Source organism: Theropithecus gelada, chromosome 1 (assembly GCF_003255815.1).
Source record: "Theropithecus gelada isolate Dixy chromosome 1, Tgel_1.0, whole genome shotgun sequence".
NCBI lineage: Eukaryota > Metazoa > Chordata > Mammalia > Primates > Cercopithecidae > Theropithecus > Theropithecus gelada.
The window spans coordinates 95175141-95194684 of NC_037668.1; the positions used below are offsets into that span (position 1 = coordinate 95175141).

The 19544-nt window shown below is 39.7% G+C and overlaps 1 protein-coding gene across 4 annotated transcripts in view; it reads left to right on the forward strand.

The window, feature by feature from the left end:
* Positions 1 to 19544, forward strand: part of IL12RB2 (interleukin 12 receptor subunit beta 2) — a 91969-nt gene that overhangs the window by 12323 nt on the left and 60102 nt on the right. For all 4 annotated transcript variants that reach the window (XR_003115912.1, XM_025358997.1, XM_025359006.1 and 1 more), the window contains exons 2-8: positions 540 to 651; positions 1807 to 2094; positions 6973 to 7087; positions 8391 to 8575; positions 9778 to 9923; positions 10870 to 11020; positions 18824 to 18903. Coding sequence is in view for 3 of the 4 variants with exons in the window: in XM_025358997.1 (XP_025214782.1) it covers positions 576 to 651; positions 1807 to 2094; positions 6973 to 7087; positions 8391 to 8575; positions 9778 to 9923; positions 10870 to 11020; positions 18824 to 18903 (1041 nt within the window). In the remaining variant the exon portion in view is untranslated. The remainder of the gene's footprint in view (positions 1 to 539; positions 652 to 1806; positions 2095 to 6972; positions 7088 to 8390; positions 8576 to 9777; positions 9924 to 10869; positions 11021 to 18823; positions 18904 to 19544) is intronic.

A 19544-nucleotide genomic window follows, 5' to 3' on the forward strand; every position in this document is an offset into this window, starting at 1 on the left:
ATATTAGGAGGTGGGGTCTTTCGGAGGTGATGGGGTCATGAAGGTAGAATTTTCACAAATGGGACTAGTGACCTTATAAAAGAGATCCCAGAGAGCTCTGTCGTCCCTTCCACCATGTGAGGTCACAGCAAGAAGTCCCCGTCTATGAACCGTCTATGAAGTGGGCCCTCACCAGGCGCTGAATCTGCTGACCTCTTGATCTTGAACTTGCCAGCCCCCAGAACTGTGAGAAATAAATTTCTGATGTCTATAATCTACCCAGTTCATGACATTTTGTTACAGCAGCCCAGATGGACTAAGACATCCAAATTCTTTCTCTAATCCTTTGCTGACCCCAAGAAGTTTCACTGAGATGGGGTTTGGAAGGTGGCTAAGATAATTCGATTTACTGATTTTAAAGGCATATGTCATTTTCTAAAATAACAAAATCTCAATAAGATGGAGAAAAATCAAGTGGCAATTGAAGCTCTTCTGAGCTATTTTGGCTGTGGTATTTTCTGAATGTATTTAACATGAATGAATTTGTCTTCTTTTGCAAGGAAGAATACAAAGTTCTATACCAGAGTCGATTGTTGATGGCACATACTTTTAGACGATGCTCACTGGCACTTATTTTTATAACCATGTGGCTGTTGATTAAAGCAAAAATAGGTAAGATATTTCTGTAAGTCACTCCGTGGAAGAATTTGTGGTTTAAATTCTCAGTTACAGATGAAGTATATATTTATGGTAAATGTTCTGGTAGTTGGTCTTTTGTAGTCAATCTCTGTCATTTAAGTGGATAAGTCTGGTTCTGTCTATAGTAGTTATTTAATTTAATTTCTACTAATGATTAATATAAGGGTCCAATTATTTTATTTCTTCCTAAGAAAGTGGCTTGGTAACCCAGTTAGGCATCACAAATACATGTTTTACATTTCAGCACATTTTTCTTTTTTTTGTTGTTGTTTTCTTCTTTTTATTATACTTTAAGTTCTGGGGTACATGTGCAGAATGTGCAGGTTTGTTACATAGGTATACACGTGCCATGGTGGTTTGCTGCACCCATCAACCCGTCACCTACATTAGGTATTTCTCCTAATGCCATCCCTCCCCCAGCCCCCACCCCCTGACAGGCCCTGGCTTGTGATGCCCACCTCCACCCCCGTGTCCTTGTGTTCTCCTTGTTCAACTCCCACTTAAGAGTGAGAACATGCGGTGTTTGGTTTTCTGTTCTTGTGTTGGTTTGTTTAGTACTTTTTTTTTCCTGCCTCCCACCCTCCACAAGTTTTTTTTTTTTTTTTCTGAGACAGGGTCTGGCTCTGTTGCCCAGGCTGGAGTGCAGTAGCACAATGTTTGCAATGCTTTTTAAATACTCTTTTAAAACTGTCTTTTTTTTCTTGGTACAAGTATTTAAACAAAAATTATAAATCATAAATGGTGATGGAAACAAATGTGTTTTTTTCTGGGAAGGCTTTAGTAGTCTGGTAAATAATTTGCATATGAGAGAGGCTGGTTTTTCTCAAAACTGTGTTCCTGAATGTTCTTCCAATCCTGCTTTCTAACCACTTTCCTGGTTATAGTTCTGATTATAGTATTACTGTTATGAGAAGGATGCATATTTTCATTCAAATACAGTTAGACTTCAATATGTTTACCTTCTGTTCTCATTGTACATCACTATTATAACCAGAGACATGTAGGTTAACTATATTTGCATGATCTGATGGGGTTAATTTTACCCTGTTTGGGGGAATTACATAAACTCTTCATTTTGAAATGGGTTTATTATCACCAGCTAAATATTGCATTTGTATCTTATTGCAGATGAGTGCAAGAGAGGCGATGTGACTGTGAAGCCTTCCCGTGTAATTTTACTTGGATCCACTGTCAATATTTCATGTTCTTTGAAGCCCAGACAAGGCTGCTCGCCCTATTCCAGACGTAACAAGTTAATCCTGTACAAGTTTGACAGAAGAATCAATTTTCACCATGGCCACTCCCTCAATGCTGAAGTCACAGGTCTTCCCCTCGGTACAACCTTGTTTGTCTGCAAACTGGCCTGTATCAATAGTGATGAAATTCAAATATGTGGAGCAGAGATCTTAGTTGGTGGTGAGCATTCCATTTTGAATTTTTAAAACTTGGTGATCTTTTGGTATTTTTGATCTTTTGGTATTTGATGTTAAGCAGAAACCCAAATACAGGTCAATGTTCTTTCTTTTCCCACCACATTGAAGTATTTTATTTTGATACTGACATGAAAGCTTCAGTGTGAGTTCAGAAATTGGAATCTTATTTGGCAAGTCTCTCTCTCTCTCTCTCTCTCTGTCTGTCTCTCTCTCTCCATCAGAACCATTTATCTGTTGTCCTTAACTCCAGTGGCAGAAAAAATGGATCTCTGCAGTTGGGTCTTTATGCCTTTTTGACTTACGAGAATATGTTTAAAGCTACAGCCTCCTAAAAAGAAAGAAGAGATGTCTTTTTAAACTTATGCAGCCCAGGATGACTACACAGAGTTGAGCAGCACCTCTTGCCCTACCTAACTTAATGCCTCCCAAAATAGTTCTTCCATCCATGCTCACCTAGACCACTGGTTCTCATACTTAGCAGAATGTAAAATAAAACATTGATCACACTTACTATCTTTTCCTCAGTTCTCTAGAAAACTGACTCCAGCAAAATAAAAAGAAAAGTAAAGAAAAAACCTGACCTGCTAACAATTCATGAGAAGGGGGTGTGGGGCAGAGGAGTTACACAGCCCCAGGGAGGCAAGAGGGAAGGAGTGAGCCAGGAAAGGGAGAAAGGCAAATACCAGGTAGTAACATTACTGAACCGGCCACAGCTTCAACAGAAAATACAGCTGGTTGTTTATACTCTTCGGAACATTCCCAGAAAGAGCATATAGAAATCTCATGACAAGAGAAAGAAAGAAGAACTTAACTATGTCCCACTGGCCGAAGTCCATCTGACAGGGGATCAGTTTCCCACACTGCTGGCTTGCATTGCTGGTCCCTTCAGGCAGCTGCTGGGGGATTAGAACTAACCTGTCAGAGTTGACACCTGCAGCATGAGCCACAGGGCACAGGATGAACCAGCAGCCAGCAGCATACCTACCTGCAGTTCGCAATCTGTGGCCCACAGCCTTGCAGGTCCAACCAGGCAAGCCCGCGAGCAAGCATGGGCCCTGAGGGATTCCATGGCACCCTGTGCCTCAGTGGTTCCAAGGAAGCTTTGGGGTGGCAGACAAGAGGCATGAAGAGACTAGGAAGAATTGCTCTAGCAGGCTGGCTGACCAAGTCTCATAGACATGGTCTCTGTCATAAAGGTAGTGATATAGAGCTCAATGAGACTCTGTCCAGGAAAGATGGAAACCTCTTCTCTGTGACCATTAAGGATATATAGATGTACAGTTGGTACCAGGCAGTTTTCCTGGAGGGCCCCCAGAAGCATTGAGCCGAAGACCAAGCAAATGACCAAGCAGATCATTGGTAGGAAGGAGGTATAAACTAGGCCAAATACTCACCTTCCAGCTCAGGGCCTCCTGTTCATACCACTGTGAGTCATGTACTCAGCATTGACAGCCTGTGGTATAGTAGAAGTAGCATGGGCTTTGAATCTCAGCTCTGCCAGTAGCAGTGTACTTTACACAACTTAAATTATCTGAGCCTCAGTTTCTCCATCTGTGTTATGAAGATAATAACATCTATCTCATAAAATGGTCGTAGTAATTAGAAGACCTCTTATATGCAAAGTGCTTAATCCCATGCAAGGCCCATGGGAGGCATTTAGGTGATGGCTTTAGGCTTCTCAACAGCAACCTGGAATGTGGAAGGCAACAGAGTCCTGACTGTAGACTCTTTTCAACTTAGAATTCTATCCTCAAAGTGTCAGTCAAATGTGAGGGTAGAATAAAGACATTTTAAACTATGCTCAAGATATTTCCTCCCATGTACCCTTTCCCAGGGAACTAATGAAAGCTATGCTCCACCAACCCAAGTCATTTGACAAGAAAGAAGAAAACATTAAATCTAAGAAACAAGAGAGCCAAAGGAAAAAAAGAAGGAACTTAGGAGACACTAAGGATGAACAGTCCCAGAATGACAGCTAGGTACCAGGCATGGAGGCAACCTGTTTTATATTGGAAAATCCACAAGGCTCCAAGAGAGAAGTCCTTAAGCAGATGAAATGGATAGAAGTGCCAATACATTGCAGTATATTGAACAGTGATTGAGATAATTGGCTTGCAAGTTTGAAATTTTATTAACAAGAAAACTAAACAAATGGAAAAACAAGATAATTACTAATTCTAAGATTAAAAGTTATACGGAAAATGAAAAGTTAATATAGTATTCTATATGACTCAGTCATGACTAGTGTGTGTATATGCATAAGTATACACTGTATAAATACATATAAACATATCTAAATGTATATGTGTACCTGGGTACATATGTATACAAGGAAGAGATTTTTGTTTTTTTGTTTTTGTTTTTTTTTTTGAGATGGAGTCTCGCGCTGTCACCCAAGCTGGAGTGCAGTGGCGCGATCTCTTCTCACTGCAACCTCTGCCACCTGGGCTCAAGCAATACTTCTGCCTCAGTCTCCCAAGTAGCTGGGATTATAGGCATGCACCACCATGCCCAGCTAATTTTTATATTTTATTAGAGAGGGGGGTTTCACCATGATGGCCAGACTGGTCTCCAATTCCTAATCTCAGTGATCCTCCCCTCTCAGCCTCCCAAGTTGCTGGGATTATAGACATGCATCACCATGTCTGGCTAATTTTTGTACTTTTAGTAGAGACAGGGTTTCACCATGTTACCCAGGCTCAAACTCCTGGGCTCAAGCTGTCTGCCCACCTCGGCCTCCCAAAGTGCTGGAATTACAGGCATGAGCCACTGTGCCTGGCCCAGGACTCTAACTTTTAAATATGAACTTATAAGTTAAAATGACTCTCAGACCACCTGTGTGGAGTCCCTGAGAAAAAAGTAAACTATTGTAATAGTCCAGGAAGAAGTGATCAAGTCCTTATCTAGGGCAGTGGCAATGGGAACCAAACATGGGAACAGATAACTCAAAACCTGGTGGAAGTAGGATCCACTGAATTTTATGACTAACTGGATGTAGAAAATGAAGAGGAAATGTTGAGAAAGACTCTGATGTTTCCAGTCTGTATGCCTTAGAGGAAGCTGATGCCCCAGGCAGCTTCATAAAATGGAACAAGAATAGATGTTGAATCAGAGAGAACTGGCTCAAACAGCTGTACCAATTACTAGCTATGTGACCTTGAACATGTTACCTAACGTCTCTGAGCCTCAGCTTCTTCATCCATTCTATGAGGTTAATCTGAATGCATCCCTCTTGAGTCATTTATACAGATTAGATGGCGTCATGCACATAGTGTGCTTAGCACAGAGTGTGGCACCTAGTAAGAACTCAAAGGTTTGTTGTTGGGATTTATTGGCAACATTCCTTATTCTACTTCCAGCAAGAGCCTCCAGTGTTTTTTGTTTGTTTGTTTGTTTGTTTTCTTTTGAGATGGAGTCTCACTCTGTCACCCAGGCTGGAGTGCAGTGGTGCAATCTCAGCTCTGCGCAACCTCTACCTTTTGAGTTCAAGTGATTCTCATGCCTCAGCCTCCTCAGTAGCTGGAATTACAGCATGTGCCACCATGCCCAGCTAATTTTTGTATTTTAAGTAAAGAAGGGGTTTCACCATGTTGGCCAAGCTGGTCTCAAACTCCTAACCTCAAGTGATCTGTCCACCTCAGCTTCCCAAAGTCTTGGGATTACAGGCGTGAGCCACTGCATCCAGTGAGAAGAGACTTTTTTAAAGGAAAAGTTTATTATTCTATTGAAACTATATAAGCTAGATATCATTATACCCATTTTATAGATTCAACTGACGCTCTGACTTGTCCAAGGTCACACAGTGGGCATTCCTGTGCTTATGTCTGTGGTGGATGCTAAGGACAAAAAAGACATTTATTTAATCAGTTACAGATTTTTTTAGTGTAGACAATAGCTAGGACTTCTGTAGTATGCTCATTTTATCTAACCTAAACGAAATATGTATCTACACGTGGGTCTGGGTATTAGGCTAAAATGGGATGCCTGAATATCCAAGTATTTCTCTTACCTCCATTTTGTCCAAGAAATTCCTAGTTTGGGTCCTGTCTTTCACTATAAAATAGCTTTATTTAAAAATACACACCTTACAATAGAAGGGACCATGCTTGCTTTGTACATCTTTGTGTTTCCACAGCTAGCACTGTGCTTGGCTTGTGGGAGGTACTCAATGTCTACGTACATAAAAGAATTAATTTATAAATGCCCATAAAGTGCTCCAAGAGACACTGCAGAAATTAGATTTAGATGGTATAGCCCAGGAAGACATGAGTGAGGCGAGTGGGTATACGTTTCTTGACAGCAAATGTCTGGTGAAGAAAACAAATAAGTCTCTCATTTTTCAAGGTTTCTAATATTTGAATGGGCATCACTCTAAAGGAAGTTAATTGATTATTACCAGGGGTAATGGAGCTAGCACTGGATGTTCACGTGTCAGGGAAAATGGTAGAATATGGAGAAAAGGCTTGGACTTGAGTTACCCACTGCTGAGCTGGAGCCTTGAATCTGCCACTTCATAATTTTATAATCTTGGGTCAGATATTTCACCTCTCTCAAAAATAAAGATAATAATGGTATCTACCTCATGGGGTGCTATGCTGTCTAATTCAGAAAAACTGCACATAGCACTGGACTAGGCATATAGTAAGTATTTGATCCATATTTACTAGTATTATTACTGTTTCTAGGAGAAATTTTTGCCTTTTTGGCAAACTGGGACTTGGACGAAATCTGAAAATGGCTTCTAGTTTTCCTGGGTTTACGGCATGTGGGGGACATATTGTCATGTTGTTGGCAGATAATAACAATTTGGTTGAAATATCACCTGTGTGATATATAAGGTTTTTGTCTTTTCTTTCTAAAGTTGCTCCAGAACAGCCTCAAAATCTATCCTGCATACAGAAGGGAGAACAAGGGACTGTGGCCTGCACCTGGGAAAGAGGACAAGACACCCACCTATACACTGAGTATACTCTACAGTGAGTGAGAGGCTGTATTCTTGCAGCTGTTTTGTAGATCTTCTCTTAAATGACATTTAGAAATATCTATTATTTATTTATTTATTTAGACGGAGTCTCACTCTGTTGCCAGGCTACAGTGCAGTGGCACAATCTCAGCTCACCGCAACCTCCGTCTCCCAGGTTCAAGTGATTCTCCTGCCTCAGCCTCCCGAGTAGCTGGGATTACGGGAATCCGCCACCACGCCCAGCTAATTTTTGTATTTTTAGCAGAGACGGCGTTTCACCATGTTGGCCAGGATGGTCTCGATTTCTTGACCTCATGATCCGCCCTCCTCGGCCTCCCAAAGTGCTGGGATTACAGGCATGAACCACGGCGCCTGGCCTGTCTGTTTTATTTTTACCAGAGAGAAGAAGCAATAGATACTTCTAGACAATTAGATACCTTTTTAAAAGTTTCTGTTTATAGTTAAAACTGCTTCATTCATCTACAGTATGAGAGACCTACTATCTTGGGTCTGAGTTCTAACTCAGCGTTCTCTTCAGTGCATCCAAGATCCAAGTTATGGCTGTTCTTTCCCACTCTAGTAGGGTTACACTGGTTGCATAAGATCGCTTCTCTTTTTTGCAGCTGCAGACTCTTGGGGTCATGATACATAAATAAACTCTTCCTTGTGGTAGTTTTCCATTCGCTTGGAGAAGTTTCTTTTTAAAGCACCATTGGCTGACCTAAGAGTCCATGAGAAGAGAGAGTCTGGGAGATTCTGTTCCTTGGAGTAGATTTCGTGATCCCATTAAAGATCTAGCTGATTTGTGCTATTCCTGAGTGAGGAGGAGATGGAGGAAAGGAGGGGTTCTGTAGTACATTTACTTTTTCTAACCTACAGGAAATATCTATCGACATGCAGGTCTCAGTGTTAGGGTAAAATAGCCCAGGATTCTACTCTGGCCACTGCTGTACTAGGAACTGACAGTTCTGTGCCACAGATGTCAAGGTGGCCACGGTCCTTAGGATAATGTGTGGAACTGCCCTGGGGAGCCAAGATGACAGCAGGGTTTGGGGAATTTCAGCAGCGTAGGCATGGTTACCTATCTACACGAACATGAAAGAACATCTCAGTTCTACTAAAAAAGGGAGTTGGGTGAAGTATAGTCTTATATGACCATATAATACAAATATTCCTGGTGTGTATTACCAAGTCATAAGATTGACCTTTAAAAATTGTCTAGAATTCTAAATATTTAAACATTTTGTTCTTTTCTACTGTAAGTAGAAAGTAGTACATAAAACATCTTGCTACACGTGGTTGTGTTTTGTTTACAGGTTAAGTGGACCAAAAAATTTAACCTGGCAGAAGCAATGTAAAGATCATTATTGTGACTATTTGGACTTTGGAATCAACCTCACCCCTAAGTCACCTGAATCCAATTTCACAGCCAAGGTTACTGCTGTCAATAGTCTTGGAAGCTCCTCTTCATTTCCATCCACATTCACCTTCTTGGACATAGGTACATTTTATTTCACTATTTCACTGGTTCTTTATAATTATTTTTAAAATCATTCAAATTTTTTTTTATGGTTGTTTCAAGAAAGACAGAGATTGATGGAAACTGGCCAACAGGCATAGGCAAAAGATAGAAATTACTTTGATGCAAGTCAAAGGGTGCGTGATTCTAGAGCTGTATAAAGATGGCTATACAAAGTGGGATGTTCAACATTATTCTCTCTGTTGGAGAAATTAGTCCCTGGATTCAAATCCCATGAAAGAATCAGCTACTAATGATACCACCTCACTGAGGAGAGGGTCCTGTGGTGTCATTCAAGATGCTCAGTGCAAGCCCTTCTTGAAGGAGGTGTACTCTCCCCCCCGTGGCTACTCCCATTGTTGTGAGATAGGCTACATGTGGGCCTGCTAGGTTAGAGCAGCGAGGTACAAACTATGAATAAAATTTCTCAAGCCACAGGTGCGTCTTGCTCTGAGAATATTTACCTCCAACCCTAGAGTGAGCCAGTACATTCCTGAGCAAATGTAATTGGTCCAGTTGAATCAGAGGCCAGTCTCAGGCATTCCAAGTTCTGACCATCCAGGCAGAATTGGGTTGCCAGAAGTTCCAACCTCACACTATGTGCTTCTCGCCTCTCTTTTCATGGCACTTCTTTGCATACATACTGCTAACGATGAGTCTGATCATTGGCATTTACTATACACTTTTCCACCACATTTCTTCTCAGGCTTCCTCCCATTTTTTTTTCATACATCATTGATCTCTAGGCTACCTTCTTGCCACCTGTTCTTTTCCTCTGTCCCTTTGCTATGAATGTTCCTACCAACATTTCTTCTCTTCCTGAGGCATTCATCACTAGCCACCTCTGCTTCTCAGTCATTGGAATTCTTGAGTTTGGCACATTGGTTTTTAAAAAACCATTGGATTAAGTGGAGTTGAAACTTACCACTAATGTTGGTAGTAATTATTTGGTGAAAATGTGATTTGATTAAGGGGGATTATTTTAAAGATTCAGAAGTGAATCCAGCTTTTTAAAAAATTCTTTCTTAAAGCCTGGAACTTTTCCCTTGTATATTTTACCAAATTTGATGGTTGTGCATCTCAGAACTGAGTTTTGTCAAACTCTTTATATCTCATGCCAGTACATAAGACAATTGCTGATCACGGATCCTGAACCACACTTTTTTGTTTGTCCTGGTTACTAGTGAGGCCTCTTCCTCCGTGGGACATTAGAATCAAATTTCAAAAGGCTTCCTCCGTGAGCAGATGCACCCTTTATTGGAGAGATGAGGGACTGGTACTGCTTAATCGACTCAGATATCGGCCCAGTAACAGCAGGCACTGGAATATGGTAATGATCTTTAGAGTGAAGGAAAAAACATTGAAGGGTTCTTAATATTGCTGCACAGACCTCTGTCTTTTCATACAGCAAAATATAGAGTTTAAGAATATTTATCCCAAAGTACACACTTGAGAACTATCAGAAAGTCACGTACGCCTCTGTTGATTAAGAAATATCTTGAATTTTGATCTCTGATTCTGAAATTTTTAAAGCTTTTGTAAACCAATATTAATTTTCTATAGTTTGTTTCTAACAGAGGATTTGTTTCTCCTTATTATTTACCCCCATCCTGTTATTACTTTTTAGCATTTAAAAAAGATATTGAAAAGAGAAATATTAAGAAATGTCCACAGAGATTTATATAGAATTTAATATTCCAAAGAAAAGGTCTACAATTTGATATAATATTAGGCATTACATGTTTTAAAATAAAATGTATGGGATTATGATTCTTTCCAGGATTGTTGTAAAATTCAATGGCTTATAATAACAAAGGATCAGTTCCACAGATAGCTGATATTCAAGAGAGTATAACTAATTAAAGCGTTTTTTTAAAAAAAGCCAGTTCTATGTTTGTGTTAAAACATTCATCACATTCTAATTGTAATCAAATAAAAAATAATCTCTAGTGTAGAAACTTCTCCAAGGTGTTTTGACACTTCATAGTTTTCAATCTTTACTTGTTTTTCAGCTGGTTTCAGGATCCCCCTCGAGAACCTACATAGATGGGTTCTTAGTCCCGGGAGATTTTATTTTATTTTTAATAAGAAGCTATATTTCAGATTAATATCATATCTATTCGGTAAGACAGTCATTGATATTTCTTCTCATTTAACGGTAGGTCTGAAAAACAAGTAGGATCAAACAGCCTGGGGTTTTTTCTCATTTTGTGTTAAAATTCTTTAAATTAGCAATCTAGTATTAATAGGCACTTTAAAAAAATGTCTGTTTCAAGGTTAATGTTACAGAGGCCAGAGGAAGACATGATTTGCTGGATCTGAAACCATTTACAGAATATGAATTTCAGATTTCCTCTAAGCTACATCTTTATAAGGGAAGTTGGAGTGATTGGAGTGAAACATTGAGAGCACAAACACCAGAAGAAGGTATGTGTCCAAAATATACATACATATCGGGGAGGAATAAAGGGGAGAGAGGGGGAAGATGTAACGATTTCCTTGGAATAGAATCTTTAAAGTACTGGTGCTGAATCAAAAAGTATGACTACATTAGTTAACAACTTAATTTTTATATTAACTTAAGTGCTGAAACTGTTCAAGGAAATATGTTTTTATCGCTAGGACATTTTTAACATTGGGTGAGTTCTACTCCTGTTTGCTATCAGTCATGTTGGTTATAATGCTTGGTTGTAACTCTTATCTCTCTTACTATCTCAGTAACTTATTTCACAGAGCTATAACCAGTAATTAATCTCATTTCTTGTTAAAGCTTCATATATTTTATATTTTTGATTCGATGAAAAGTAATGTGGCTCAATAAGCTATATGAAAACTTGAAAGAAAGTAGGCTCTGGAGACACATATTTCAAAATAAAATTTAGCATCCAGCAATCCTCTCTTTGTCCAAATATTATAATACTGTACTTCAAGCCTTTGGTATTTACTGCACAGATGAGCACCACCTGGCCACCCATAGCTATGAAAAGGATATCAAATGTGTTTTTCAGTCTGATGAATTTTTATTTTTTAGTAATTATTGGGAAGGGAATGTTATTGAAGTATAAGAAAATATTTTATTGAAGCAAAAATGCCTATGTAAACTTTATACCAATATTAAATCTTTGGAGAGACAAGAAATAGCTGTCTGAATATTAGTTTTTAAAAGCACTCATTTGTGTTGGGCACCGTGGCTCACGCCTGTAATCCCAGCACTTTGGGAGGCTGAGGCGGGTGGATCATGAGGTCAGGAGTTCGAGACCAGCCTGGCCATCACGGTGAAATCCCATCTGTACTAAAAATACAAAAAATTAGCCCAGCATCGTGGCACATGCCTGTAATCCCACCTACTCAGGAGGCTAAGGCAGGAGAATCACTTAAACCTGGCAGGCAAATGTTGCAATAAGCCAAGATTGTGCCACTGCAATCCAGCCTGGGCAACGGATGAAGACTCCATCTCATAAATAAATAAATAAATAAATGCCCTCATTTAATGATATAGTAGAGAGCCTTTCATAATTTATATAAATATGACTCAGAGGAAAACTTTTTGGCATATAATCCATTGTTCATTATCTGGAACTTTTGTAACATTAACGTGCAAAATCTAAATTCTTACTTGGGAAATTTATGGATGCATGTAAACTAGCCTCGTAATTAAGTTGCATTTATTTTCTGTGAGCTACTAATGGCTTTTGATAACTGATGATCCTTAGCAATCATACATCAATGACATTCAAGGAACTGAAGGATCTTTAGCAGAATGTAATACCTAATATGTGATTCGTAGAATAATCTTATATCTTCTTTATTTCTTGTATGAATTTCTTTTTTTTTTTTTTTTTTTTTGAGACGGAGTCTCGCTCTGTCGCCCAGGCTGGAGTGCAGTGGCCGGATCTCAGCTCACTGCAAGCTCCGCCTCCCGGGTTTACGCCATTCTCCTGCCTCAGCCTCCTGAGTAGCTGGGACTACAGGCGCCCGCCACCTCGCCCGGCTAGTTTTTTGTATTTTTTAGTAGAGACGGGGTTTCACCGTGTTAGCCAGGGTGGTCTCGATCTCCTGACCTCGTGATCTGCCCGTCTCGGCCTCCCAAAGTGCTGGGATTACAGGCTTGAGCCACCACGCCTGGCCTCTTTTTTTTTTTTTTTTTTTTGAGACAGAGTCTTGCTCTGTCGCCCAGGCTAGAGTGCAATGGCACAGTCTCGGCTCACCGCAACCTCTGCCTCCTGTGTTCCAGTGATTCTCCTGCCTCAGCCTCCCAAGGAGCTGGGATTACATGTGTGTGCCACCACGCCCGGCTAATTTTTGTTATTTTCAGTAGAGACGGGTTTCACCATGTTGGCCAGGCTGGTCTCTAACTTTTGACCTCAGGTGATCCACCTGCCTCGGTCTCCCAAAGGGCTGGGATTACAGAACATATTTTAAAAGTTGTCTAAAAGTGAATTTATCCAACAAATGATAATTTATTAGCACTCATTTTATAATAAAATCTCTTAAATTAACGTTGAAACACTTGCCCTCTGGTTGTCACTTTTATAATCCAGAACTTACTTATAGTATCCTTTTATTATACATAGTCGAAATAATTTTTTTAAAGACTATCTCATGAATTAGATTTTGTTCATATATGTGGTACAGAAAAAAATTTTGAAAATGGGCTATATTTTATGTCCCAGTTCAAGGTAGTAAATAGTCTGGGAAATATTTAGGTCACATCACATTAAGCTAAACTATAAACTAGGGAAACACTGGGCTTGTGAATTCTTGCCATTCTTATTCACATATGATAATGACCTCGTTAGAGATGTGTGAAAAGGTTTTTCTTTTCTTTTTAAAAGAGTGTTTGTCTTTTGAATTAAAATTCCTTCAAGGCAGCACAGTGGCTCTCATTTCCTATAAAATAAACCACCATCATAACAGTGAGTATAGCAACTCGTTATGGTTATGAACTCATGGATGATTATGAATTGAACCTAGGAAGCTGGCTTATGCAGTCACTGAAGGTATTCATAAGGAGAGAAACCCATACTCTGAGATACACCGCCTTTACCAAGCTCTGTTGGCTTCCTTTCTATCTCTGAATCTCCCTTTTCTATGTTTGATTTTTCTGTGGGTTGTTGTAGGTCTTTTTTCTCTTTCTCTAGGCTGCTTGGTTTTCACCCCTTACCCGCTGTTTCTGTCATCAGTTTCTTTATGAAACACCAACTGATGTAAACCTAAAAGGTGTGAATTTTTTTTTAACACGTCTTCCTTTTAACCCTTTCAATGTGTACTCATATGTAGCTTGACATTTAAAAAAAATTACTAGTAAGCTTTTTTTTTTTTTTTTTAGGTACTCTCTAAAAGTGTGAATGATTCTGTAACAGAGCTCTTTTTTTTTGCAGCCTTTGCTTCTCAAAATTGAGAGGAATGTAATGTCTGCGGGTGGATTGGGTGCAGTTGTTTATATCATTTGAACAGTGGGTGAGGGCTTCCTTTACTCCATAGGGCCCTTTCCTATGTCATTAAATTCAGATCCTATCACTGAAAAACACTTTTTAAATGACCGCAAAATAAGGGGTAGGAGGAAAGAAACTACTTTGCTGTGTTTAAGAGCATAGTCTTGAAATCAGCATCCATCAAAAGCAAGCCTGATAGTGACACTGGGAAGAAAGTAGCCACATTTTCCTTCTAGTGGGAAAACATTCTTGAATTTGGGCTCAAGGTGCCGAGACATGCCTGAGAATATGCACAGGTATTGAGGTAAGGTGATCTCTCACCACTTAGAACACCCAGGAAGAGATGCCAAAATACTGATGAATCAGCTGTTCCTTAATGCTCTCTTACCAATATGTGTCTCTGTGTGTTCATTCACCATTTTAAAAAGTCTTATTTGCAGTTTGTGATCTTGCTCAACTCCTTACAGCCAACAAAAGAAGCGTTGCATATTTATTCATACTTGGGGTGGGGAGCAGAGTGGTAAAGGAGAAACCTTTCCCCATCATGGTGACAGCAGGGGTGAGGGGTGAAGAATCCCTGAAGGGGGAGAAAATGAAGAGTTACCAGCTGCAGCCACCTCTTCCCACATTGAGAAGCTAGGAAATTCATGCACGCATTTGTAATTTTAAAATATTGCCAAGATAAGATAGGTGTGAACAATGAAATACTAGAGGCTATTTTAGATAGCAAACATTTGATAACAGTCAAGCGTGGAGGATTGGCAATTTTCTCTACAGGTTCAGATAGTAAATATTTTCAGCTTTGCGGATCATACGATCTGTCACAATTACTAAATGTGCTATTGTCACATGCAAGCAGCCACTGACAATACCTAAACAAACAGGCATGGCTGTGTTCCAAATAAACTTTATTTATGTATGCTGAAATTGGAATTTTGTGTAATCTTCACATGGCACTAAAAAGGATTCTTCTTTTGATATCTTTTCAACCAATATCAAAACCATTTGCTTACAGGATGTATTAAAACAGGCAGAGGGCCAGATTTGGCCCCATGGGCCATAGTTTGCTGATCCCTAAGCTAGCTATACTTGAAAGCATCATATTTGTGTCTTTTTGCCTGAGACTTGAGAATGAATGATTATTTTCTCTCTAAAGAGATTTATATCAGACACTTTCACTAACAGGAAAGTGTTATGTTTGAGATTCAGTAACAGTCCCTAAACCCTTCTCTCCTTCACTTATTCTCCTCTAAGCTCAACACTTATCTTGGAAGGAAGGAATGACAATTCAGAACTCTTTTCAGGAAGTTATATGAAGAAGAGCAGAGATATCAAACAATCCTTTGTTGCTTTTGTTTTTAGGATCTGAGATAATACAGTGTATTTGCAAGGGGATGAAAAGGGTCCAGCAGAGAAGGAGAAATTAATGACACAGGGAAGGTGGGGATAATGGCTGGAGAGATGTCTTTGATAAAGCAAGAGGGAGTGGGGTCCAGAACTCTAGCTAAGGAGTTGGACCGTGATGGAAGTGGGGATGATTCATCCACCAGGACGTCAGTAGCAGTGCTGTGTTAGGGAATTGATTGGGGGAGTTTGAACGTTTTCATGGTGCAAAGAGGAGGGAATTTCCATCTGATTTCTTCCTTTTGCTTGGTGAAGTCTGAGGCAAGATCATCTCTTTTTCATATTGGTAGCTTCTTCCACTTTAACCCTACAGTTTTTTCCTTTACAGACAAAGTAGTTTCATCTGACTTCCACTTCTCATATTTGTATGTTTAGTCATTTGTACCCATTTCTTTTGAAATCACTTGAACATATTGGCCTTTGTCTTTTTTTTTTCTCACGTGCCTGTAATAGTTTTATCTGTATTTCGCTAGATAACATTGAGGTTAGAACTTTCAGTGATTCTGTGACAGTTGAATGTCAAAGATTCTCCTCACTATTAGCCCTTGTGTTGCTTTAAGCAGCATGATTTACACCCGGGTCATGAAATGTTACACTTTGAGACTCATGCAGATTCAACTAATGATTTCTCTCCTATGGAGGTATACACTACAGGTGGGCAACATTAACGTTTCAGTTTACTTGCAATTTACCTTGTGAAAAGAGTAGAATTCTAGAATTTGATTCTTAGCTCTGTAATAATCTGTTAGGTTGTGGATTTTTAATGAGTCAGTGAGTGTCGCCTTTAGATTTCTTACCAATATGTAATTAACTGAAGACATATACTGCTGTGGTACAAGTCAACTGGCTTTGACACTGAGCACACCCAGGTTTCCAAACCCTGATTCTGCAAATATCCAGATTATCTAGTTTGTGGAGTATTCAGATCTTGGTCAATGTAGTGAACTGTAATGGGAAAAGCAGAGTATTCAGGGAAAGCGAGACCTGGCTTCAGTCCTCAGCCTTGCCATTTACTAGACCCAAGTCTTTTGTAAATCATTTCACTTTTGCCAGCCTCCTTGTCCTCAAGTATAAAGCAGGTGTAATCATATGCACCCTTGCATTGTGTGAGGGTTAAATGAGATGATGTATATAAAGTGTCCAGACACCACCTGACAGTAGGTGGTTAGTGAATGTCACATCCCCTTTCCTTTGTTGCCTGTGCTTTTTTTCTTTTTGCATCTAAGCTAGCAGATAGAAGTCCCAGGTTTGATTCCTGGGCCACTCTTCATATTCCTGGAGAATTAAGAGCATTTTCAAAATGTTTTACATAAGCATTTCTTACCTCTAAGTCCTCACTGCAAAGGTAAATACTACCACTACTGGAAAGGAGAGGAAAGAAAAGAAGTGAATGTTTAGAGAAAAAGCAAAAAAGAAAGTAGAGCAAGAGAGGCAGGAAAAGGAAGTGACAAAGGAAGAGGATAGAACAAAAAGAAGGCCCACCTGACCGGGGATGGAAGTACCACAGAGAAACCATCAGCTTTCTCAGAGCCAGGCACCTGCACATTGCAGAGCCAAGGCTTTGGGATAAAACAGATTTGTGTTTAAAGCCTGGCATCTCTGATGATTAGTTCTGGGACCTTAAGCAGGTTCCTTAACCTTTCAGCACTTCCGTTTTCAAATGCGGGAAACCACAAGAGCTACTCTTGCTGAGCACTCACCACGTGTCAGCACGCTCCACTGAAATTCCCACTCTGCCCCGTGTGATGTGTGGAATTATCACCCTCATCTGACAGATGAGGGAGCTAGCCGAAGGATGTGGTTAGCATTTGTTCAAAGTCACAGAGTTGGGCTTACCCTGCAGACCTGGCTCTGAAGCTCACGCTGACTACTGCACTGAAGCTGCATCATGGGTTTGAGGAGGACGGGAGATGGAGCTGTGGATGGACCCACACAGCACCTGCCCTCTATGTGCGGGTACTTATGTTGCCTTTCTCTTTTGCTCTTCTCTTATCTCCTGTTATCCAGGTGGTGGGACTTAATTTTCTGGAAATTTCCGTCTGGTTAGATGGAACTTTCTAACCTAGAAAAAACCCCAGTGCAGCCTCCCCTCAAATACACTCTAAGTTTCACTGTTGAGGAAATTAGCTTGGTGCAGCTGAAGCCTGTTTTCAGGAGTTGTTGTTTCTATTGGTTCCACTCCTGGCTGTAAATCAAAACAAATCTAAGTGACTTGATGGTAGGGAAAACAAAATGACTTCACTCACTCATGTGAGCATGAACTCATGCACACACACACTCACACTCACACATACACACAGGAGTTGATTATTTAGTCTTTTTGCAATATGTTTGGTTGAAATTAAATTGGGCCATATTTGACCATTGTCTTACAGATTGGTGGTTATTTATTTAATCAGTTCAGCCTGTGTTTTGGCATTAAATAGATAATATCACATGATTTGTTCATTCATTATTTAACAATTATTAGGAGCCTATTATATTCTAAGTGCTGTGCTGGGTATGTGGCATATTAAATGAGATACGACTTCCCTTTAAGTAGATCATTATCTAATGATCACAAACCAAATAATTATACTATAACATGATTAGTCTAGGAATGGAGATGAACACAAGGTTTGTCATTTATATTAGTGTATTTTTACAAACCAAAAAGTGTTTTTCTATATGAGTTATATCTTCTCTGTTGAGAATTCTTTCTGCATTCTAGTAAAAAAAAAAAAAAAAAGAACCACATAAACTTTATTTTTATTTTTATTTTTTTGCTCTGTCTTATGGTGCTAAAGCCACATGTACTTTCCTTGGGTTATTTTAATAACACGTTTTAAGAGTAAGTTAAGGCTGGGTGCGGTGGCTCCTGCCTATGTAATCCTAGCACTTTGGGAGGCCAAGGTGGGTGGATTGCTTGAGCTCAGGAGTTCGAGACCAGCCTAGGCAAAATGATGAAATCCTGTCTGTACAAAAAATACAGAAATTAGCCAGGCATGGTGGCGCCATCTGTAATCCCAACTATGCAAGAGGCTGAGGCAGGAAGATTGCTTGAGCCTAGGAGGTGGAGGTTGCAGTGAGCCGAGATCGTGCCACTGCATTCCAGCCTGGGCAACAGAGTGAGATCCTGTCTAAAAAAAAAGAGTAAGTTAAGAAACAAATTACTCACCATTTTTTAAAAAATTTGTTTTTAAGGTAACCTTGTTTTTCTAACTTTTTGGCCAAAGATACATATGTTCATTGTTAAACAAGAAAAAAAAAAATACTGGGACACACACAAATAATTGCAGTTATCCTTTAATTCTACTCTTCCAGAATCGTTTGCTGAATGACCAGCTAACTTTCAAAGCTTTTCTACTGAGTAAATATATGAAAATACGTCTTTTTTTCTCCTTCCAAACAGAGCCTACTGGGATGTTAGATGTCTGGTACATGAAACAACACATTGACTACAGTAGACAACAGATTTCTCTTTTCTGGAAGGTAAGTTTTAAGTGTCAACTTAAAACTCAAGGGAATAATATTGGTTTCAAGGCAGAAAAAGACCTATTTGCATAGTGGCTTTTATATGAGGCTTCAATGACTTTGCTAGAGCTCATTTTCTCAGACATATTCATGACACACCACAGTGTCATGTGCCTTTGGTGGATAGGGGTGAGAGCTGAGTTCCTTCTTCCACACAGTCACATCATTTCAATCTGCTTCCTATGAGATCAAGGTCTCTTTCCATCCCTGGCATTTCCACCCTCTGACCCCAACTGAATCATCTCTTCTGACTGTTGTCGCCTTTCTGCCCACCCCCATCTCTCCTACATAAATATGTCCAGCAGTGACCATGTCACTTCACTGATTCACTCTTTGGGAAACAAAAGATGAAAAAGCTGTGGATGTGGATATTTAATAATGTTTTTTAGGTCATTGAAGAGGGAGAAGGAGGAAAGAAAGCTGCCCTACTTTAGGAATAGTAATAGTGGTAGAAAATAATACAAACAGGCCAGGTGCACTGGCTCACGCCTGTAATCCCAGCACTTTGGGAGGCCAAGGCAGGCAGGTCACTTGAGGTCAGCGGTTAGAGACCAGTCTGGCCAGCATGGCGAAACCGTGTCTCTACTGAAAATACAAAA